This window comes from Styela clava, chromosome 12 (assembly GCF_964204865.1).
Source record: "Styela clava chromosome 12, kaStyClav1.hap1.2, whole genome shotgun sequence".
NCBI classification, from domain to species: Eukaryota; Metazoa; Chordata; class Ascidiacea; order Stolidobranchia; family Styelidae; genus Styela; species Styela clava.
The window spans coordinates 6,879,444-6,903,704 of record NC_135261.1 but is presented as its reverse complement, the minus strand read 5'-3'; the positions used below and the strand labels follow the sequence as shown (position 1 = coordinate 6,903,704).

Here is a 24,261-nt window from a genome sequence, read left to right as displayed (position 1 = left end):
AATGTAGGCTGTGGAACGTTATCTCAACTGTGGTGCCACGTTGGTACGCGTTTAACCCCAAAAAGACATTTTCATCGAATTTGGTGTCTAACCCTAATATGGTTGTGTTATGTAAACACTAAAATCACTGTGATCGCACATGGCATCCTCTATTTTAGAGACATTTCTGAGAACAATATTTGTGTGTGTGCTTGGCAGAAACGCTCGAGTTTATTCATCATCTATGAACAACTACAACCTCAGCGATCATGTAGATTTTCCACATTCAATACGCGATTATGGTTTTATAGATGAAGAACACCATTAGAAAAATTGCATCTTATAATTTCTGTCTAAATAAATAAAACAGTAACAACTACAAACAATATTTAACAACCAACTAAAAATACTTTGCAAATGTGTAACTCAAATCCGGCCAGATCACTGGCAGTAGGATTTGAAACACCAATATTGGATCGGGTTAATATCTTCTGAAATTAGTGTAACAAATATTACATGGGTTTTTTGAAAAAAGCGGAGTCACTTGTGTTTTGTTGTTCAAGTTGCCGAAAAGGGAACTGGATCTCTTATGCCCAGTTCAGTGGGTCATTAAATCCTTCCAAATGTTACTCCATTTTGTTGTAATAACAATAGGTGTTAGCTTGTGAAAATGTCTGTGTAAGCGAAATGTATTAAAACAACATCATTAAAATTTCTACTTTGTAACAAATCACTGCATAGTATTGGGACCAATGAATAGAAAACTTGGCCATTCTGAAGATTCCTGCATAACAGCTTCAAATTGAGGACAGCTTATCAACACATTGTCAGTGACCTATACTCAACAACATGCATACAACACTATTACCGCAAAGCTTCGATATATGAGAGCTACAAAGTATAATGAGAAATTCATAATAAATGGAATAGGAGAGTAGAACAGCTAATACTAAACCATCTATTGCTACGACAAGGTCAATAATATAAAATGACGAAATTCCAAAAGATATCACTGTATCTCATATTTATCAAACAAAATATACAGCAAACTTTTCTGGTTACCAGTCCCGGATTCTGATCCCTACGAAATGGGGTGTTCCCGTAGTATTCGTACCAATATGGCGCACAACCTGAACCTAGTGTGTGTACCAGGTTAGGGTTAGCAGGTTGTGCGCCATCTTGGTATGAATAGCCCAAAATGGCAGCTCCCTACATATTTTTAGATTTCTGCGCCTTCTTGTCCAGTGCTTTGTTTGGCATATGAGGGTGAATAAGTCGCGCTGTATAAAAAATATGGTATAAATTCGCCATTTCAATGCATTGTAACCATATAGATAAATGGTATTGAACAAATTGGTATATTGTGTGTGAAATTGAGACAATCGATCAAGTTATCCATTTAGCAGCTATGGAAGCAGCCAGCAACATCGCACCATAAATGACAGTAGAAGCAGTTTCAAATAGTAACTTAGGAGCAAACACACTCCACACAAATTGATGATATCTCATGGCTGTTATAAGAATGAGATAAAACGCAGTTGGTGTGATACGAAGAAATGCGAACGTAGAGAATACAGCTAACAACGCAGGTCTGGAATATTGCTTCGAAGTGGAATCTGTAGATGAAAAAAACAAAGATACAGATTAAAATATATACTTGTAATGAGTGAAAATATCATATACCGTATTTTACAGACAATAATGCGCACTTTAAATAATTTTTTCTAAAAATCGATCATGTGCCTTATGAGTCGGTGCGCCTAATGTATGGGTCAGGTAGTGCTTTATGCATTATTGCCTACAAAATAATACCAGTACTATTATTATAGAAACAAACCGCCGTTTTACGTTCCCTTTTGAATAAAATACAATAACTCTAAAAAATTTTTTGTTTAATAAGCTTCGTACAGTAACTAGATACTCCTATAAACCATTGTGTCATACACCCTGGTGCACCTTAGGTATCGACAAAACTCCAACTCACGCAATTTATTGACATTGTGCCTCCTGGTCCGTGAAATAAGCACATAAGAACTGTCATGTTAAGGCAGGGGTGTGCAACATTTTTGTCAATGGACCATATAGCTAGGGTTACCATATTTTTGTGACAAATCGGGACACCTCAAAAGACAACGATTTTGTAACTTCACATTTTCCAATTTTACTACACAGGCCTACATTCCTACATTTAAAGCTGTCCCGGCTGTCTTTATTGACCATATTGTTATCGAAATTTCATGCGCATATTCTCTGTCCAAATATCGGGTTCAGTTGGAAGGAATTGACGGTAACGATACGGGTACAAATAATTCAAATTTAGACTAATTAGTATTGGTTTTACATGCGATGTGTCTGCCATGAATGGGAATCAGCAGGAAACGAACGCATTCACCTTCAGTAAGTAGGCTAGCGCTGCACTACACAGAAACAACAGTAACGAGAACATGTTTGTGTATCATGGTAGAAAAGCGGGACTTTTGACTGACTTATCGGGACGGTGGGACAAAACGCTGAAAAGCGGGACGTATGGTAAGCCTACATATAGCCAACTTTAGACATCTAGCTGGGCCACTCAAAAACTTTAGTATTTTCCATGCACACAACGAATAAAAAATTCTCACAATGCTAAATTTTATTTATTTAACATTTTGGTGAGACATTAAAATTTTGAGTTCTTGCACAGTTTGCTAACACAGCTTTGACAGGTTGTAGCAACCCTGAACTCACTGGTCAAATGTTCATCACCAGCTGACAAGAGAAGAGAATGCGGCTATCGCTTAGCCTTACAGTAATAGAGGCATCAGGCAAAACAGAGAAAGATTTTAACGGGGCGAGATGATTATAAAAACATTGTGCTCTTTTACCCACGAGAGCGCCTTTTTAAACATTAACTGTCTGATGCATTAAAAATCATATTATCAACAGTCTATTTATTATATTCAGCAATTAATACATACTTTGTAGAGTGACGTCCACGCTGTCCGCTAGACAAAGCATTGTCCAAGTCATTGGTCCAATATAAGTAGTAAATATGATCAAGCATCTAACAATTGAGTCTTCCAGTGTTCCAGTATGATGTGACATTCCAACAAAACCAGAAGAGACATCTATAGAAGCTAGACTGTTGGAATTACCCTGGTTTAAAATAAATAAAATTGAAAATAAAAAAAAAGAGGAAAGAAAGTGAGAGGGTTATTCTCAGTGTTGGGGTTTATGGGGTTCGGAGGGACTTAGGATTTACATATTTATTCTGGGGAAGAGGAAATTTGATAAGACGGCTTAATCATATGGCAAACCACGGCCTCTTGTCCGGTTACCAGTCCAGGTCGGGTATGGGATTAGTTAGCCAGTTATTTGTTTTCAGAGACATGGACATTATGGTGGAGGAAGCCGTAACCGACCAGAGGTTACGTGAACCACCCTATGGCGGCGAGGAGTCCAGCAATCCTCTCGCACATGACCATCCCCGCATGGGATTCGAACCTGCATTCCCACGATGGGTAATCAGAGATGCGGTGGCGAGCGTATTCCTAACGCTTAGCACGATGCGCCACACCATTCTTGTTCTTGGAATATTGTGATAATCAACAAACCCGTTCTAGTTTTAGATATTAGACGACTGCAACAAATGGGTAACGTTTACCCCAGATAACACGAAGCGTTGTTATTGGCATTTGAGTCAAAGTTGAAATTACAAATTCCTCAGAGTCAGAATTAATATCATAATATTGGGAATTGTACTCAAATTAAACCAAAAGTACCTTCTAACATCAAAATGAGGTTCAATATTCGGCACTCCAGAAGTATGTGTATCAATATGGATATAACTAATTTGTTCGCCTACTTTACATCAAGTTGTGTGAAGGGACGAAAGCCTATGGGCAGCCTGGTAACACATACTGCGAGAGTACCCAATATTCTATGTTTACTATACAGATAAACCTCAATTTATCGCTTCGACTGTGTTTAGGACACATGAATTGATGGCTTTTTAGAACAGTATTTGATATGCTATTCCACCACTTCGCCTGAGTGTAATCCATTGCAAAACCGGAAATATTCTGGTTCTTTCAAAAATGATGGCTACTTAAATAAAAAAGGCCGCTAGTAGGGAAGACAACAAGTGCAGTTTTAAGTATTCTGTGGCGTCTGCAGCTGCCGCAAAACCATGGCGGTATTTCCATACCATACCAATGGCGACTGAGTTTGTAGCTGCCACAAACCAATGACAGGCTGCCGTTACCGCGGCAGCAAATTGAAAACCAATGGCAGGTAAAATTTTGCTGCCGTAACTACGGCAGGTGGGCTGTAAAGAAAGGGCTGTCCCTTATGGTGACGAATATTGGGTAAGTTGGAACGTTTTTCTTATGGATACAGTTTTGATGAATGTGGGGGTAGGGTTAGGGTTTAAGTAGATATAATTCCGCATGATCAATTAAAATCTGGTCTGTTATTTGTGAATATACCGTTAATACTGATTACTGAATAGCGCTATAAAACCATGGCAAGAGCTGCCGCCGTTCGTTCGTGGCAGGAGCTGCCATGAAGTGGTAAGAACTGCGCCTCGAAGACAATGTGAAAAAAGGCTGTGCAAAAAAGTTACTTACAAAACTGAAATAGGACATTTGTCCAAACCAGTAACACAGTGTAGTCCTGAGGACAATTTTTCCAATTTGTAAATTTGAATAAGTAGAATCCTCCTCCACGATTGGCCAGAGCAGACGAAAAACTGACCAATACAAATAGAGGTTGATGACTAATGCCCAAACGTTGTGGGGACGTAAAAGCAAACAACTCAACAATATGACTGATGAAATGATGTAGTCCATTGTTTTAGTTCCTGGGAAATTAAAAAAGGTTCAACAATCAAATCGAAATAGCAAATGCAGGCAGAACTGGCACAAAGTCAATAATAACTTCATCAGGGCAATAATATAGAACAGAGGCATGCAACCTGTGGCTCGCAAGCAAAATGCGCCCACAAGGAAAAATTGTGAGGCCCGCGAAATGAGTTTTCAATTTAGTTTAATCTGGTACGCGCGAGTAATTCCGAGCCTGTAACTGCAACTGAGTCAATTTTTTTTTTCATCTATGTTCATGACGTTACAATGCCCTAACAGCTAGCTCGGGCGAATCGACCAATCTACGTCATAAGATCAATAATCAAAATTTTTGTGCTCGCAACACCAGAGAGAGCCTATGTCAAATAAAGGTGCGGCCTTCGGTTTTACCCAGTTATTTGTATATGGCTCTTCTGTATTATAGGTTGCACACTCCTGATATAGAACATAAAAGCATATACAGTGATACCTCGGTTTTCAAACGCGATCGTTCAGGATTGGTGTTCGACTGATGATTTGTTGGAAAAAGAAATTACTGTGAAATACGAGAATGCTGTTCGAGTGTATGATTTTGCGTTACAGTATTGCATGGCAAAGTCTATCATTTCCATGTTTTTGAAAAATAAAAAGTCATGAATATTTTGGAAAGCGTAAGATTGTATAAAGATAATTACCATCGTTTTCTCTAGCAAAAAAGTTTCACTACTCAAACACCAATCATGAATGAATTATGTTCGACTAGTAAAGGTATCACTGTATATTATTCCAATTTGACAATCCCAGTCTTTTGCTTATGAGTAAATCAATGAAGATTTGGATTCAATATCAAAGAATTAGTAGTATAAGCCGAGTTCTAAATAGAGCTTCTTCTAATTATTAAACATATCATAAAAATTTCTCCACTCACCAGATATCTTTCTTGATTTCAAAAATATTCCTCTTCCAAGAACTAACACAACTGATAGGTAAGACAGCAAAGCCGGTAACAAGCCACTGAAAACAGGAAATATACCAGGTTTAACAAAATAATTATTCACCGTACTACATCATATAATTCTTAGGTGTAAGTCACACTCAACGGAGTTCTCTCACAATTCCGGCTACGAATACTCCCAAGTCATTATACTGATATAAACTATACGAAGCCAAAGTGTTTTAAGAATCTGTGATGATAAAATCTCAAATCTCAAAAAAAAAAGTCATGATATAGTGAACCACTGTTTTTTGTCTAGTACGAGTCCATGTCGGATATACGAATAAAACACCAGGTAATCATTTCAGACGCATCACGCATGGTATTGGATGGCAATGAAACAGTTACGTGGGCCTTGCAACTGTGACAGAGAAAGTGAGTAACAATCCATCCTATCACACATGATTATCAAGCTCAGGATTCGAACCCATAATACGAAATGCAGCGCAACGAGCTTTAATTATTAGCCATGTCCATTTACATTCTTAATTAGACAGGAAAATAATTCAACAAAATTTATTATATCATGTATGAAACACTGCTTCTCCCAGCAGAGAATCACCACTGAGATAACAAGAAGCATTTCAAATAATCTTTGCCTGCGTTACGCCTGCTATGTTTATATATTGAAACATTCAGGGAAAAACAAGCAATGAAGAAAACCAGGAATATTTTATCATAAACTGAAAAAAAAAACTTGTTGGCATCGCATTACCCCCCAGGGGAGTGTTGAAATCCCATATCCACTACCTCACCCAGGGTGCAGTAAATTGAACAAGCTATGACGACTATGAAAGATTCCGGTTCTTTCTAACTCCCTTACACATCGTTAGATAACAGCGGATGCTTGAATAGAACCTTTTTTAAAGTCGAGAGGTTGGAATTCAAATTACAAAAGTGCGGTTGAAATTTATATTTTCTTGCCTACGGTGTAGTATACTACACTAAAGTATACGTAACCATTCAGTACCATTTTTTGTTATGCGACGCTCATTCATGCTTTTCGCTCTAAACAAAGCCTGTATAAGTACTGATATCTAAAATGCATAAGGAGCTACTATTCATGGGAAAGACTAGAATCTTTTCGATTCGGAATCGCCCTGCGTGAGGTGGTGAACAATAACAATATTATTTCCACTTTTACCAAATACTGGTATCTTTTGAAGACAAAATCTGAACACTAAGTTACCCACATAGCATGGTCTCCATTTGATATTTCTTCACCCCTCAATGCCCGCATCACAGCGCTTCTGTACCAGAACACACAACCGAGTCCAACCCACACCACACCCCTTCTCCAGATATCTTTTCCATTCGTTATCATCTCTAGTAGAATGGCAATACTGATAAGACTGATTAAGTGGGTCAGCCCCAGTATTGGGCTGTTATCAGGCCTGTTGAGCCAATCACCTGGAATACAACAACACGGTAATGAAGTCGAATTTTAATAAGCAAAATGAATGCTGATTCACCATAATTTTTCACATTGCGAAATGGACTATTCTTACTGTAGTGATTCCTGCTTACTGACTAATGGTTACTGTGTGTATATAATATGAACGATATATTTTGACAGCGTTTCAAATATCTATACAGAATAATGTTATCATTAGGGTCTGATATGGTAAAGGCATTATTTACAGGGTGTCCATAAAGTCCCTTTACACTTTCAATTTGTTATGAAGTCAGTTCTCAATATCTTTTAACAGGTTTGTTTTTTAATCAGTAATGGTACTTTTACATCATTTATTACATCTGAGAGGGCCAAAATAATATATGGTATCAATAAATTCCCTTTGCAATTTTGAAAAAGTTTCTTTATGGATACCCTATACATTAGTAAAGAAGTCAACGAGGAATTATATGTAAAACACGAGAGGATGATATATAATAGATCCAAACAATATGGTCTCACTCTTGAAGAGCTTGGGGAATATTTAAACAGTAATTTATGCACAATTATCAATATTCTTCAGAAATCTGGTAGCACACTTACCAATATCTGGTAAATCAACATACTGTATGCCCGTTCTATTCCAAGCTCGAAGTACTCGATGTGCAATAAGACTTGCTATTAAAACTCCAACTATGTGAATGTCTGAATCCTAAAAGGATGAATAAGTAGACCAGTTGAAAAACTGGAGAGCAAGAAGTCCAACCAAAAAAACATGAAAGCCTCAAATGAGTGGAATTAATCACTCAATTGGAAACATACATAATTTTATGTCAATTATTTATAATTCCGTTTTCATATAGGTACGAAAGAATAGATAAAAAGTTAATCATTCATTGCAGATGCCTGGACTTGATATTTCTCAAAAATTATGCTTGTACATTAATCCTAGCTTGATAAAAAATGAAAATATCCTCACATTTTGAGGACCCTTCTTTGTTTTGTCGAAAGTAAACTCCTCCTCGGTGTTTGTTTCTAACTCAACAAAATCCCAAGTTGAGTCGACAGATTCATCTGATTTAGCTCGATGTAGAAGTTCCATCGACTCTTCTTTTCCTCGAACTTTGCGGGTTGGTGAAGATTTTTCTAAAATATAAAATTGTGAATTCAAGGCAAGTTTCCAATGTGGCAAATGTGCACTAAAGGTATTTTAATGTAAGTTAAGTCAAAGTCAGCAAAAGCCGACTTGTTTATAAATAATAGATCCAATGTTATGCTTATAGTTACATATATTTAATTTTGTTGCAAATTGCCATGAATTACTCAAAAGTACAAAATTAGCAAACAAAATGATGTACTTCCAATTTCAAAAACGTCCAAATTTTAATTAAAATTATTTAAAAATAAAAACAGATCACAAATATTGTTTTATCAATTGGGTTTGCAGGCAGACATCTTGGCCACACAGAACGACACAAAAATACGTTTGTGTCAGTATGCAGGAAGACTCGTTGAATCACCCGTAACTGTCACCATTTTGTGAAAACAAAATTTCTACACTTATTCATCTATCCTCTTTAAAGCAAAATATATATAACAATGCAATTCTAACTTACTTCTAGAAAAAAATCCTTTCTGAATAGTCTCAGCCATTCCAAGTTTTTTGCCAACAATTTCCATAATAACACTACAAAACAGGATTGCCAGAAACGTTGTTGTCAAAAAATACCAAGTTTGATGTTCTTCCTCAAGGAAACTGCTTGATAAGAGACTCATTCCATGAACTATAGTACCCAACGTTGCAAGTACACCCCAGGTTACAGGTGAGGAGGGTGCGTCTCGAGGCTCGTCAGTGTTCGTTGGAGCTTTATGAATTAACACAATTTGGCCCCAAGAGACTGCTACAGCAAAATAACCCTGAAAATTCGGAGAAATGCTATATTACTTCAATCAACTGACATTAGAGGCAAAGTGGATGTTTTGCAATGTTTTTTTTTTGTTCTCGTTGAGAAAAAATCTGTTTTCTCCTCAACTAACAGATCAATCAATTTCATATTTTCATTACAGATACATGGCCAAATCTGCTAAAATTTCTTTTTTTTTTACATTTTTTATTGGGGCTATTGGAGTCAATACTTCAATTGATATTTGACTGTTTTATTTTAATTCATGGGAATGCTTTTTATGAAGCATTGGAACATAGTTGTCTGCTGATCTTTTCAGCAATCAGGTGCTTGACAAACGGCCTTCAGATCCATATTTTTTCAAATACCATAAATGACTGCTTCCATTATGCTTTGGTTTATCCCCAAAACCGTTTTCAAATTCAATACCAAATTGAAGAACAGTTACCAATAACCATATTAAATGTTATCAAACTCACCAGCCATGTTAAAACCATTCCAATCCCCATGTACATATAATTATACGATGCAATATTATACATCAATTCATCAGATATGATCTTCTGTGATGAAACATAGGATTTTTTTGCATCTTCAAATTTATTGTCGGCAATATCTTGATGTTGGAGATAAGTAGCATGAGAGAGAAGTCCTTCACTAAAAGTGGTAATTGGGTGAGTAGTAAAACATGATTGACATTGCATCATATTCCAAAGTAAAATATTTATTGTATTTACCATAAATGTTTTGTTTCTATTTTAAATGATGTGTATAGGAAACAAAATAAATTCGTTTTACCATTCTATGTCGTTTACTTTCTGTTACACAGTGTCTGCCTCCATTGTTATGTAACAATAGAGGTAGAAACTAATTGTTGCAATTTCACGAGCTGCAGTTTATTTATCTTCTGGACCGAGTTTAGCGAAAATGAGTGAATTTTTCAGTATTTCAAAGGAATATCAGACATATATGAGAAAGAAGAGTTGACCTTTTGTCATTATTCTTTTAGGCCTCGTGATTCCAAACTTTAAAATTCATAAAAGTACACACTGACAATCACAAAATTGAGTTTTATTCAGAGGCAGCATTTTTTTTCGTGTAGGTGTGCCGTGAGTTTTTTCCATGATAATTTATCGCCGCACGAACGAAAAGTTTGGGAGCCGCTCGCTGTCTTATGCAAAACACAACGTTTCAATATGCAATATCGTTATTGGTGACATTCGGTCACATACTTACCTGTTCGCAAAATTTACCCCTGGAAGTGTGAATATCTTAGTGATCTTGGTGAATATCTAATATTTTACCCATATAGTTGGAGAGGGTTTGCAAATCCAAACTGTTCTTTATCAAGAGTTCCAGTCTTCCCAGCTAATGTCAGTAAATGATGCGAGTTGTATTCTAACACATGAAGCTGATCTGCAGGACTTAGTCTCTGGGAAAATAAAAAATAAAATTGCAGATGGCAGCAAATTAATAGTGTTTGTAAAATCATGAATACATTTTCCAGGGCAGATGAGGCGGGGTTTGACATTTTTCATTGGAGGCGAAATTGCGAATCCACAAAGTCAAGAGTCTTTCAAAAATTAACAGGTGTCCCCTGAAATGATTTGAAAAAAATCTTGTAGGATATAGATTCATAATGGATAAAAATTTTACAGTAGTTGGAGAAAAAGTGATTTCCGCTTTCCAACTTCCATTTCCCAATCCATTGATATTGATCCATCCATTGATATAGCCATTGTAAGTACAGCAAAATTCCTTTATTCTATCAGTTACCTGTATTAAAGGTGTTATGAGTTTTCCCATTGAATTTCTTGGTATTGGTAAACCAAACAACACTGATAATGTTGATGTAAGATCTATCTGTTGCACTTCAGTTGGGATATCACTTCTGAAAAGAAGTATTGGATGATACAAAAGAAAAGACTGTACTCCCGTAGTATGTGTACCAGGTTAGGATTAGGCCATAATTTTCCTCATTTTAGTTTTATTGGGAGTTCGGGGACTGTCTGTGTTAGCCAAGTGAATACACCCTCTGCCCATAGGCTTCAGTCCCTTTACACAACTCGATTTAAAATAGGCGAACAAAATTAGTTTCTTCCATAGTGGTACACACACAAAAGATAAAAGTCTTATAATCACAATAATGCCAGCCTGGGACTGATATAAATGGATTTGATCATTCAGAGTAAAAAATGACTTATACAAATTGGCATATTTTGATGTACGATGCAACAATCATAAAACACGAAACCGTAATTTAAGTTTTTTCATAAATCTATTCGTACTTGTGTGAAGCTGTATGAATAAATATATAAACTATAAATATATATAAAAGCAAACCCAATATTGGCAAAACAAAAAGATCTTTGAATGGTGTTTATTAATAGTGAAAAAAGTTTTAAATTAATATTCAAAGTTTATATTATATTTCAACAATACACATTAAAAAATCATTCTGAAAACATATTTTTGGAATATTAAATGTTTTAAGAAAAAAAGTAATCTAATATTCTAAAATATCTAGAATAATCCCTTTTTGTATTATAAATCAATAATAGCAAAGTTTGATCAAATTGGACTATATTTCCACTTACATATCAGATTCCAAACTAATCTTAGGACTCAAGAACAATAACGGTGTATTTCTCTCATGATGTGTTGTTCCTCCATGACTACCTTTATCTGTCATACCATGATCTCCTGTCACCACAATGAGACTGCGAGAGTTTTTCTCAGCATCCTGAAGAAGTAAAAAAATTGTAAATCAAAATTGTGTCTACACGAAATAAATGGAATAGATATAAATAGAAGAAAAGAAATATTGATTGCAAAAACCCCAAAAAACATGCCCTTTTGAAACTTGAAAAAGCTGCTTTTAGAAAATAAGAAAAACATATATTTTATATTTTTAAACCTCTGCAACTTTCCTAAGGGATTCAAGCGTCTTACTGCACATTAACACAAATACATTTCTGTAACATTCTGTCTGACCAAGGTCAGACTTCCTCAGTTATACATAGTTCAACTAAAAAAAAGTTCTGTAACTTTTATTAGAATACTAAGTAAATATTGCTTTAATCTATGATTAGGTACTAACCTACATCGCACCCATTTATTGTAATACTTTTTTATAAAATCAAACATTTGCCGTTTTGCCTTGAAACCATTTATATATCAAACTTGAAAATTGGAATGTCTAATTTTTGTAAAAACAAAGAACTCAAGAAGCGCAATATATATGGCACTGTTAGTACTCTTATGTTTTATTCAATCTTTGCCTGTGTTACGCCTGATTATCTATATGTTAAAGATAGCCAGGGAAAAACAAGCATTCAATTTTCTATACTGACAATATAAGCTAGACAAGTATAACTTAAAATTTTATAAAGTTAAAATCGATGATTATATGCAATTTTGAAAAATAAATTAGAGTGCATAAAGTGATTATAATAATAAATACTCATATATCAAAACAAGAGAGTAATGCTCAAATATAGCGATAACAATGTTGCGCAACGGTATTGGTTCATTGGTTCAAGCCAAAAAGCAAGGAAAGATGGTAACAGCGGCCACTAAGTAGAGGAACAAAAATTGTTCCCTTTTGAAAAATTTAAAAAGAGCCTTGTAGCGTTATTATCACAGAACATAACGTAAATCTTTCATACAAACATAAGGGGAGCTGACTCGGTTGACCATATGGTCATATTGCTCCACCCAGCCTATACTGAAAAACTTAGATTGTTTTTGTATATTTTTATTATTATTATTGCAATGCTCGTTTTTCCTGGTTGACGGAAATAAATCTCTCCCTGTCTCTCTAAATTCTAAGGAATAACGCATACACTTACATGTTTCTGCAATGTTTCATATATCTGTTGAATTACAAAATCCATTTCTTTGAGTTTAGAGTCAATCAGAGGACTTTTTGCTCCTAAAAATGAAAATATCAGTCGTTAAATATACACAAAATCAATAACCAAGTCAAAGTCAAATGGCTATTGGTTACCCAAAGTCCAAACAGTAGGAATGGTATATTAGACTAGGCCAGTAGTAAGCAGACTGTGGGTTGTCGAGCATTATCTGGTGGGCCTAACTGAATTGTGCTATAAAACCTTTTTCATTTTATTATTTGGGCCTCGACTAAAAAAACTTTGCCGATCACTGAATTAGGCCAAAGCGGATTATGCTGGTTTAGAGGTCAATTCATAGGTCACGAAAACCTAGCTTTGGGCATTTTTCAGGAATAAATAATCCTGGCTTAGAGAAGAGTTGATGAGACAGCATGTCACATGGAAAACCACAGATTTGTACCTGTCCATGTTTGGATAGGAACACTGATAATTATCAGTTCCGAATGTAATAAACGCATTTGGATAAAGAATTCAGAAAAAGTTTGCAAAATTCCTAATCCACTGATATATAAATACCTGCAATATGGCCGATATGTCCAAGTCCAATATAATGTAAAACCATCATATCAAAATGATCAGGATAGTTCAACTCAGTTTTTACATGTTGTGTGATGTTTTTATCAACCTGAATGAATTAAATAATATTCAATATAGGATTGAGATCATTAACAGCATTTAAGGCAGTGGTTCCCAAAGTTGATTGACCGGGAGGTTAAAATTAGAATCGGGGGAACATTTGAGGGCCGGGAGAGAGGAGCGCCCACAAGGACGAGACTCGTATGTAATTCTAATACTGGTATTTATAGATAGGATACTGGTATAATTGAATTGGTATGACAATTGAGTTTAAATATAATAATGATGTAAAAGTCGAGGGATATCTAGAATGCAAAATAGTAAAAACATTACGTGTCAAACTATTTCACTTCGGCATTCCATATTAAATCGTTACGTGGGCCGTAATTGGGCGCAATTTACTGAAATAATTAAAACAAACACAAATTTTTTTCATTAGGTAATTGTACATTTTCGCTCTTAACCATAGGCATCACATATCAAAACTTTCGAAATATTTTATTTGAAAAAGAGTCTACTGAAACAGTGACACTGCTACAGTCATTAACACTCTGTCAATAAAACACCAAGCAAGCAAAATTCATACGTAAAACTCCAAATTAAATTGTCAAACCTCTGTATAATCTGTCACAAAGAAAGAGCTGACACCATTTTGTCTTTTAAATTTCCCAGGATGTAGCCTGGTCCATGTGTCGTCACCATAGAATACAATAGATCTTCCAGCTGAAAATGCATTTCTGATGAAATTATCTTCTTTTAATTCCTTTGCGGCATCGAGACTTAAAATAACGTCAGCATAACCCGGAACACTGCCTGTCATAAGTGCCTGCGATGAAATATACATGAAATAGTGTAAGATTGTGGACAAAAATTCGTACATTTTTTATGAAATAATACACAATTTCTGAACCAGTAACTGGGAAAGCAGACACTGCATGTATACAAAGTTACCAAATTGGCTGAAATTTTTTTTTAGATGAATTTGGGAATAACATATTTCAACTGCATTGCAAATGAAAAATATCACATTTGGTAATGATGGCGTTCTTTGCTTACACGAAAATAAGTTCATATTATTAGTACAATGCTTTTATTGCTGAATTTTCTGATAGAAAAATGGGGAAAAATATCAGATTAGAAATATTTCAATTTTAAAAATAGGCTACAAATTTGGAAACAAATTTTTTTTTATAAAATTTATTTTTGTTGTCACTTTTCTGGCAAACTGAATTTGACATGCACAAGCAAAATTTTATTTCAACAACTATTAAAATAAGAAATATTACTAGATTATGGAACTACTTGAAAAATAACTGATTAAACCCATGAATAGAGTTAAATAAATAGGATTATAGAGTTATATATTAAGGAATACTTTGCTACAGATTCGTGATATTCCGAATTCTGATTTCAGCATTTTATAAGAAAAATCATGAATTTAATACAAAAAATTTGTCACAAATTATGATTTAATTGTCAAATTAAAAAATTGTACAAAAAAAATACTCCAAAACTGAATTTTTCAAATAGAATTCTTTGTTAATAAACCTAAATGCTCTGGTAATTTGCTAGACACCATACCTTAATTCTAGGCATTGTCAATGTAGGTGCCTCAGCTCTTGAAATAAAACCTGCTGCATCACCTCCAAGTAATAATTTGTGTATAAATGGTAAATTGTGCAAATGATGAGAAGCAAAAACAAAATCTTCACGAAGGCCATTGATCACGACCAATACAAGCTTTGTGAAGTTCTTAGGTAGTGGATCTAAAGGTAATTCGTTATTATTGATTAATGGGAATAAAGTGTAGAAAACTTAATTAAAGACCAAAGCTGATTAGACAGTGAAACACACAGAAAAACATAGCATATAATAATTGTAAATAACTAGCTTATATTGAAAATGAGAATTTAATTTGGCATTAGTTGCACAGTAAAAAAATATCATTGAAAGATCACATTTGAGCGTAAATAGAGGAAAAGACATAGATGGACCTACTGTTAATCCCAAACTTCAATAATCTAGTCATTTATTATACTGAAATAATATTTTCAAATAAGGGGAATCTAATATATTCCGAGACCCAATCATAATAAACTGGGAAAAATATCACAAATCAGAAATGTAAAATACTCTTCAGTTACGACTTTTATTAATTTTACATTGTCAGAGTCTGAGGTTCAATAAAGTACATCGAATTATCAGATTTTAGACATTTAGGATAGGATTCAATGAAATGATAATGAAAATATTTTAAATTGCATTTCAATTCAAGAATTTGCTCTTTGAATACACAAATTTTGAATGTATCCAGTTTCATTGGACTTTCCGGTGCAATTTGAACATAATGTAAATAAATGAATAACGACTCCAGCGTGATCTCCTTATTAACCTAAATATGGTAGCGAATTATACCTTTTGATTTGACAGTAGGAGTGTTATCAGGAGAATGGAAATCCACACTACTGAGTTGAAGTAATATATCACTATCAGATGGTGCAGGAGGAATATCATCTTCACTACTGAAACCAACTCTGGAAATCTTGACTGGAAAAAATCCCTTAAAAATAAATTAAAATTCATTTCACTGTTTATTTGACTTTTTTCATGATCTATTATAGATAGTAGAGATTCATAACTGCCTAAAATTTGCTTTAATTATTTCTGTGACAATTGGCTTACCATTAACTATTATCTCAAATGTAAAAACTTTGAATAAGACTTTTGAACTTCAGATAACAGCTACAGAAAACTCTGTATCATTCAAAATATCTTTTCTTAGAGAACGATTGCCTTACATCGCTAGTAGTCAAGTTTATATTTTCCAACTAGAAAAAACCAATCATGTAAAAATGAAGAACAAATAAGTAAACTCAAGAGTTTCACCAGGGGAGCTGTGACAGGCAAAATCTAATTGGAAGTCTGAAAGATTGGAGACTTTAGTTTGGTATTAACGCTATTGTTGGTGAGTTGCTTTGTCAAATTGACCAACTAAAATTGCTCTCACACCACTGGATGATCAGGGAATCATCACTCCAAATAGATTAATTGAAGTTCTCATTCTGTGGAAAATAGTTGGAAAATTTTGAAGGCGACCTAACCAACCACTTTAATAGACTGTTAGCCTAGAGCCCTATTCAGAGTGAAATCTCTTTCCCAAATCAAGAAAAAAATACAAATATTTACCTTGAGATAGACGAATATTCCAAGAACAGTTATAAAATAAAAACACATCAACCTCCATTTAAATTTCATTTTTTATCTAAAATATATTTTAAAAACTACAAGAACAAAGGATAAATTTTGTGAAAAATAAAGATCTATAAATGAGAAATCATCATAAAACACGGAATTCAGATAGAGACAACTCATTAAATATAAAACCACACAACAGAAAAAACTTGAAGAAATTTAAAAAAATTGAAGATAATTGAAAATTATTCGGATAAAATAATATTTTTGAAAATTTCCACAAATAGCTGATATATTATCTAGGTATTTTGTTAGCATTAATTAAAATGAACAAACAGTTTTAGAATGATACAAATCACAACAATTCATTGAATGTTATCAATAAGCCATTGGAGCGCCAGATTGACAAAACTTATGTAAAATACAAACATCTTTGAACCGAAGATGCTTCACACACCAGTAATTTTATATGTATTTATATCCGGTTGAAATATAAATATATATATATATATAAATAAATAACTTTAACGATGGAAAACGTTAACAGAGCAAAATCATTTCAATACCATTTCACTGAGGTAATCAAACTAATCTCTCTCTATAACAACCCTTTTTAGAAATATTCATTCATTCAACTATTTTAATATTTTAAAATAAAGTAGTTTCCTGGCATTCTAAATGGTTTTACTAAGTATAGAAAAGATATCTAGAAAATAAAACTTCAACAACCTAAATGGCACAGTGTAAATAAGAATAAAACACAGTACTACATTATTTTAAACATTTGACATTACTAAGATAAACATTTGTCATTAAATGAAGAAATTCTGATTCGTCCATTAAATTTTTTGCATCCCCTTCATCTTCTTTCGCCTGAAATTAAAGAATTGTGTCAGTCAAGTAACCGCAAATGAATTCACAAGTTTATAGTGTGAACAAGATAAAAGCACAGACTTCAAATCGTCATAACTCTTAAAACTATTCATCAGAATAGAAAGGGTATCAGGGAAATTAAGAGAATGTCGAAATATGTTTAATAGCTTTTCCCTCTTTCTTGCAAATTTACTGATAAATTATAATAATACAATTCATATTGTATTAAAAATTGACATTCCAAGATTTGGTGAGTAAAATTTTCATAATTACCATTATAGGAATTATTAAGACATCTTTGAATAATTTCAAATTAAGAAATGCAAACTTGAATAAATTTCAATTTTCAACTTAATAATTGAATACTCCTAAAAATCTGAAATAAAATGGAGAATCTTTGCTGAAGTTTTTAAAAAGTTTTTGGTAGTTGTATTATTATTCAAGTAATATAATTATTATTAATCATGTGCATAAGCAATGCAATCTTAATGCAAATGCAAAATTTGCAATTTACAAAATTAAAATCAGACGAAAAGATAAATTTTAGTAAATTCACTATTCAGATATAATATTGATGTCGAATGTCGATACCTGCAACATAGCAGAGGCCAGATTATCGGGTCTCAATTTCTTTCCTGCCTCCATTGCGTGAGAAAAATTGTCATCAGATTTCACAAAATTATTGTTGCTTCGAAGCAACGATTCACTGAACGTTTCAACAGTAGTATCACATAAATATCTGGAAATATGGAAACTAAATTAAGGAATCAACTTTAAGCTTGATTGGGATGGAAATTTGGAAATACCGGTAATATAAAACTCCTTTGGTAATTTTGGCAAAATAAACTAAGACAAAATTGTTCAAAAAGTAAAGGAAATCTTGCATTCAGATTAGTGAGCGCATATATCAGACTGTCATCAATAGATCAAGCAACATTCAGAGAAAACCTCTGAAGTTACTTATAATTCAGACAGTGCCAAAAAGTGCATCATCATAGCAAGAAAATATTTTTACAAATGATCTGATTTGAAAATTCAAAAAATTCAAATAATAACAAACCTGTCGGCCATTTCATTTTTTCCACTCAGGGTTTTGAACAAGTCTTCAGAGAGTTCAATAAAATCTGTGAAATATTGTTTGTTGAGAAATAAAAAAAATTGAAAATAAATGAGTCATTTGTTTATTGAGAAAAATAATAATGTAGATCAGGGGTGTGCAATCTTCATCACAGTAAGGCTAGATACAAAGTAAATGAGTGCATCCGTGGGTCGGCACCTTTATTTAAGATAGCTTTTCTAGTAGTTGCAGGCACGAAAAATCGTTTCATTTTGTTATTGATCTTACGGCATTGCTAGGGGTCCTTGCAGAAATGCGAGTTAAAACGAATAAATTTCTAAAGAAAAAACTGCTATTCAAATTGATTGTCACACCGACTGTAAACGAATTCAATGAGAAATACAGTTTTTATAACATTGTGTATTTTGCAACAGGATTTTGCTAGCTGGCACTTCTCCGCGGGCGCACAATTTTCTTTATGTGGGCCATATTTGGCCCGCGGGCCGCAGTTTGCACACCCCAGATGTAGATAATAAGATTTCAAGATATCTTTCAAACATCATAAAAATCCATCAATTTATTGCATATCTCACTATCTATATCTAGATTTATGATGACAAAAACAAATGCTTCAAGTATTACCGGATAAGAAAATTTAAAATAAATTTAAAAAAGTACGGTAATTGCCAATTGGGATCAAACTTGCACAACAACAAACGCCACTTGCTATTCAAGACATAAATATCCAAAAAATCCCACAATTTGCAAAATAAATGAAAAAATGTACACGTACCTAACAAAACATAAGCTACAGTAACACTGTATTTGAAAACTTCATATGGAACCATTTCATTCCACTTGCAACAAACTTTATCAACAAGATTTTCTTTTAATTCATCAGGAACATCGGAACAAATAAACTTGATAAATTCTTCATGTATTGCTCCAGACATTCCTGAACGTTTGTTTGCAAGCTTCTTCGAACTTGGGTCTGAAGGAAAGAAGAATGTATAAACCTTTTTGCTGGAGAAATCAATTTTGGATTGGGAAAACTGATGTATGGAAAATTGATGTATCAACCAGAAAGGCCCAATCAAAATTTATACAAATTGGTCCTCACCAAGTAGAGGCTGCATGTAATCGTTTGAAATCAATCATATTCGATATATTTAATTCCTGATTTAGAAATATTTTTTAGTATATTTCCATTTGGAAATTTGTCACCTTGAGTCTGTGACATGAGAAAGCCAGATAAAAAATGAAATTAGTTTTACTTTTTATACTTTAATAAGAAAATATTGAATAACGTTATTTCGAACATTCTGCATAATCAAATATAATTTTATTCATTTCAAATGGTATATATATGAATTTTCTGTGGAACATGCCCCGTTTTATTCTGTATTCAAAATTATAATTTCAGAATGTATTTGGTATAGTAAATTTGACCATTTCGATTTTGACCATTCCTGTTCTAATCTACACTCTAATTTTTCTAACAAACGACTCGTTATGAAATCAAACATCAATTCATCTTGCATTCAGATTAGTGAGCGCATATGTCAGACTGTCATCAATGAATCAAGCAACATTCAAAGAAAACCTTCAAAGTTACTTATAATTCAGACAGTGCCAAAAAGTGCATCATCATAGCAAGAATTTGTTTGCAAAGAATTGATGTTTAGAAAAAATTTGCTAACAAATCAAATATACTATAAAGGAAAATCATACTTTTAGGTGCACTAAGAATATCGTATGCCAATATAACGTTGTTATTGAAAGCAGGACTCGAATGATGAGACAGTTTTAACGTTCTTGCAGCATGAGAAATCTAGAAAAAAAATTAAAAAAAAGAGCATGTGACCAAGATAGACAGAATTCAGGTAAAATAAATGATCAGAAAAAAAATTTTAAGACTACAAATTTGTTTTTTCCTATTTTCATCATTTTAACATACATAGTTTATCGGCGCTCCAGACGTATGTGCACCAAGATGGCGGACACTGGAACGTCGTATGTGCACCAGGTTAGGGTTAGGCCATAATTTCAGGTACAAATACTATGGGAGTCACTTGGCTAGTCCCTGAACCCGTTATAGAACTAAAATAAGGAAAATTGGAATAAAATTATGGCCTAACCCTAACCTGGTACACATACGACGTTCCGGTGTCCGCCATCTTGGTGCACATACTTCTGGAGTAGCAGTTTATCGTATATGAGCTTGGAGTTAATACATTTATTAAAGCTTCAAATATAAATATCCACAGAATTTGACACATTTGAAATTGAATTTTTCATACAGATGTTATATGATACCATTATTATACCATATTGAATTTTTGAATGAATTTCAATTTAAATGATAATTCTACTCTCATTTCACAGAGGAAGATGATCTTGCATTCAGATTAGTGAGCGCATATATCAGACTGTCATCAATGAATCAAGCAACATTCAGAGAAAACCTCTGAAGTTACTTATAATTCAGACAGTGCCAAAAAGAGCATCATCATAGCAAGAATAAAATAGCTTAATCAGATAAATAATATTAAAAGATACTATTTAACAATTTCATTTTACAACTGTACTTTTACAGTATAACTTTCAGTTTAGGGTGTATATTTCTCTGAACCCTGAATAAATTCTAGATTCATTATAATTATTATACTTTATTCATTATAAAAATTATACTAAATCGTACCCTGTCAGCTCGGTTTTCTGAAGAAACAGTATCAAAGAAATTGGAAAGAAAAAGCAGTGGGTCTTCAGGTCTGTTCTCAACCAGCTTTAATAAAGCATCTTTCATCTGTTGTCGAACGCTGAATTTTTCTGAAAAAGGGTTTGATAAATGAGTTAGCATGTAGAGCGGGGGTCGGCCAACTTTTGTTGCTCGTGGGCCAAAATGAAAGGTTGAAAGTCATTCGCATGAAGAATATAATCGTCAATACAGCTTTTTTGTTAATCTAATTCAGTGAAGTGTCGCTGGCCGGATTATATTGCTCCGCTGGTCAGAGTTTGCCGACCCCTGATGTAGAGGGTCATTGCTCATGGGCATCTAGGACGACAACATACGTCAGATCAAGCCATGCTTGCTGCAATATTAATCTCATTTATTCGCGGCCATCACATGACTAAAATTGCAGTTTTTTGCTAAAAACTCTTGAATGCTACAGTAAAATTATTTCTTTGGTAAATAAGAATATGTTTTCCTGAGAAATCCAATGGTGATGTTTTCATATTGCGATTCCTTTTAGTTTATTACGCAGTGTGGGATTGCCAATATAGAGGTCAAGACCGTCTTGTAATGGAGGAATTTTTACGAACTGTTATAAAAGATGGCTTCCAATGTGGGGGCTATTCTTGGAATCAGAGAACTGTGTTGTACTGCCAGCTGGAGGGATTCACAGAAAACTTCAGAGGTTATACAGCTGTGGCACCCTATGATGTATTGCCGCTATTAACCTGTTTCAGACGCCCAATCGAGCCCAATTTTGAATACATTTTTATTAATGTCATACGACCCCCAAAATTTACCCAATATACAATAATTATATACCATTGGAAAGGTATTTTAGAGTACTATACGCTAGATGTCACTGGAGGACCGTAAACTAAAACACCTCTTTCAAGAGGTCTCTCGTAACGTCAAAAAATAACAAAAATATTTACACTCTCTCTTTCTATCAGCTGTTGGACGTCTATAGCTATTGTAAAGCTGAAATGTGACTATACAGTTGACTGCACATTGGTTTTCTCTTTCATATGATACTAAACGCTTTTCCATAGCGCGCGTTGTTCAAGCGTTTTGGAAATTTTCCGTTTGAGAAGTCACCACATCGAATCAGGCCAGGCTAAGCTTGATAGATCGATCGGTTGTTTGTTTGTGCTTTATCGCGTTGAAAGCTTTTGTGAGTCATAATAAAACATTTATTATGAATCATAAAAGCTTATACTCGTCAGACAAGGAGAATTTGCGAGATAAAACGCCTAACTTTTTTTCGGTGAGGCAGCTGCGATCAAACGACTCGATATTTTTATAACTTCCTGACGTTGTGAGATGTCCACTCTCCTATGTTATGTAGCATATAAAATGACCTTCAAAATAAGACCTTATCATACTAGCTTTTGTTATTGGTTAGCGCGCAACGCCAAGGTTTATGGAATCATTTTCTTGTTGTGCGACGTTTTTATATCGCAGCGGGAAGTACACGCGTGATATGTAAGCGAAATTTTATCACTTCTAAATGTCATATAAGGTTCATTCTCATATCGTTGTGTGGGGAATAAGATTTCCTTTCAAGCAAGACCATAACAAACATTCCAGACCTCATGGTATACACACAGCATTGCAAAACGTCTGAAACGTCGCGCATGCGTCAAACCGGGAGGATTAGGTTAAAAGATGAAAATTAGATGAACAATAAAACTAAATTAGTCATTGTTTTTTCATTTCTAATGTTACAAAGCTTTGTTTAAAATGGACATAACTAGTGTCAAAAATTATTATAACACCAAGTTTATCAAGATAAGAGCAAAATATTTCTTCTATTTAACCGTTTCAGTCTGAAATATTGAGCATAGGTTTTCTAAACGCTTCATTTTCTACAAATCAACTCTTTATAAAGTCAAACATCTATTAATCTTGCATTCAGATTAGTGAGCGCATATGTCAGACTGTCATCAATGAATTAAGCAACATTAAGAGAAAACCTCCAAAGTTACTTATAATTCAGACAGTGCCAAAATAAGCATCATCATAGCAAGAATATTGAAAATACATGGACTATTCAGATTTTCATATTTAAAATGAAAAAATGGGCATGATAGCCAGATAGCGGAGTGGTTGCCAAAAACTATTATTTCACAGGGGCAAGTTAATCAGAATACGAGAAAAATAATTATTGTTTCTACCCCTTCATTATAAATCATAGACATTAACTTCCAGACTTTAGATCAAAAATTGGTTTATTTAGTTTGAGGTGAAGGAAATAAATAAATGTATTTAAATTGTAGACTAGTATGGAGATACCGTGGTCTGGTGGTTAACGAAATTAAATTGCTGAGCATGTTAATTTTTAGCATATGGGGTCACCAAATTCTGAAATTTCTGCAGGTAAAGCAGACTGCCAGTACAGCAGTATGAAATGTTAAATTCCACATGAATCACTGGCAACATACACTTCAAATAAAATAGTTAGGCTACAATTAAAGAATAATACAACAACCGTCTGGTTCAACAATGTTTAAAAAGTTTAGTGTGCAGGACGTCATGCAGTTTCCTGGCGCCAACGTGCAGGTAAGAGTCTATTAACTTACCTAAGAACTCACGGTGTGTCGTGCTTTTTTCTTGGTCCATCTGACCAACAGGTTGATTCCTCCTTTCCGCCATTTGAGACTTCTAGGTTGGAGATTTGAAAGGCTGCTCCAGGATTTCAATAGATCATGCCAGATTTTTTCTGGTTACAAAAATAATATCGAATCCATTGTAAAAATTAATTATTGTTTTCTATAGAATAAATTTATCAATTTACGAATTTTACAATAATCACAATTTTTCTT

General features: G+C 33.9%; 2 protein-coding genes across 3 annotated transcripts; both read right to left on the bottom strand.

The window, feature by feature from the left end:
• Window positions 1-303: 303 nt before the first annotated feature.
• LOC120329462 (GPI ethanolamine phosphate transferase 2, catalytic subunit-like) lies at window positions 304-16,986 on the bottom strand. 2 transcript variants are annotated; one of them, XM_039396101.2, is made up of 18 exons: window positions 16,767-16,986; window positions 15,996-16,140; window positions 15,162-15,346; window positions 14,194-14,406; window positions 13,521-13,629; window positions 12,942-13,024; window positions 11,688-11,833; window positions 10,867-10,981; window positions 10,395-10,522; window positions 9,570-9,747; window positions 8,803-9,103; window positions 8,166-8,332; window positions 7,790-7,898; window positions 6,987-7,203; window positions 5,728-5,813; window positions 4,587-4,819; window positions 2,937-3,114; window positions 304-1,595 (listed from the first exon to the last, which is right to left on the bottom strand). In XM_039396101.2, exons 1-18 carry the CDS (start codon window positions 16,833-16,835, stop codon window positions 1,366-1,368), a joined length of 2,892 nt encoding a protein of 963 aa, XP_039252035.2. In that variant the 5' UTR covers window positions 16,836-16,986; the 3' UTR covers window positions 304-1,365. The 2 variants fall into 2 exon arrangements, with proteins under 2 accessions (XP_039252035.2, XP_039252036.2); XM_039396102.2 differs by having other exon boundaries at window positions 10,867-10,978.
• A 277-nt stretch (window positions 16,987-17,263) lies between these two features.
• Window positions 17,264-24,198, bottom strand: LOC120329486 (tubulin polyglutamylase complex subunit 1-like). Its single transcript, XM_039396134.2, has 7 exons — window positions 24,019-24,198; window positions 21,404-21,531; window positions 20,434-20,533; window positions 19,496-19,693; window positions 18,706-18,769; window positions 18,237-18,384; window positions 17,264-17,645 (listed from the first exon to the last, which is right to left on the bottom strand). Exons 1-7 carry the CDS (start codon window positions 24,089-24,091, stop codon window positions 17,544-17,546), a joined length of 813 nt encoding a protein of 270 aa, XP_039252068.2. The 5' UTR covers window positions 24,092-24,198; the 3' UTR covers window positions 17,264-17,543.
• Between the last annotated feature and the right edge of the window lie 63 nt (window positions 24,199-24,261).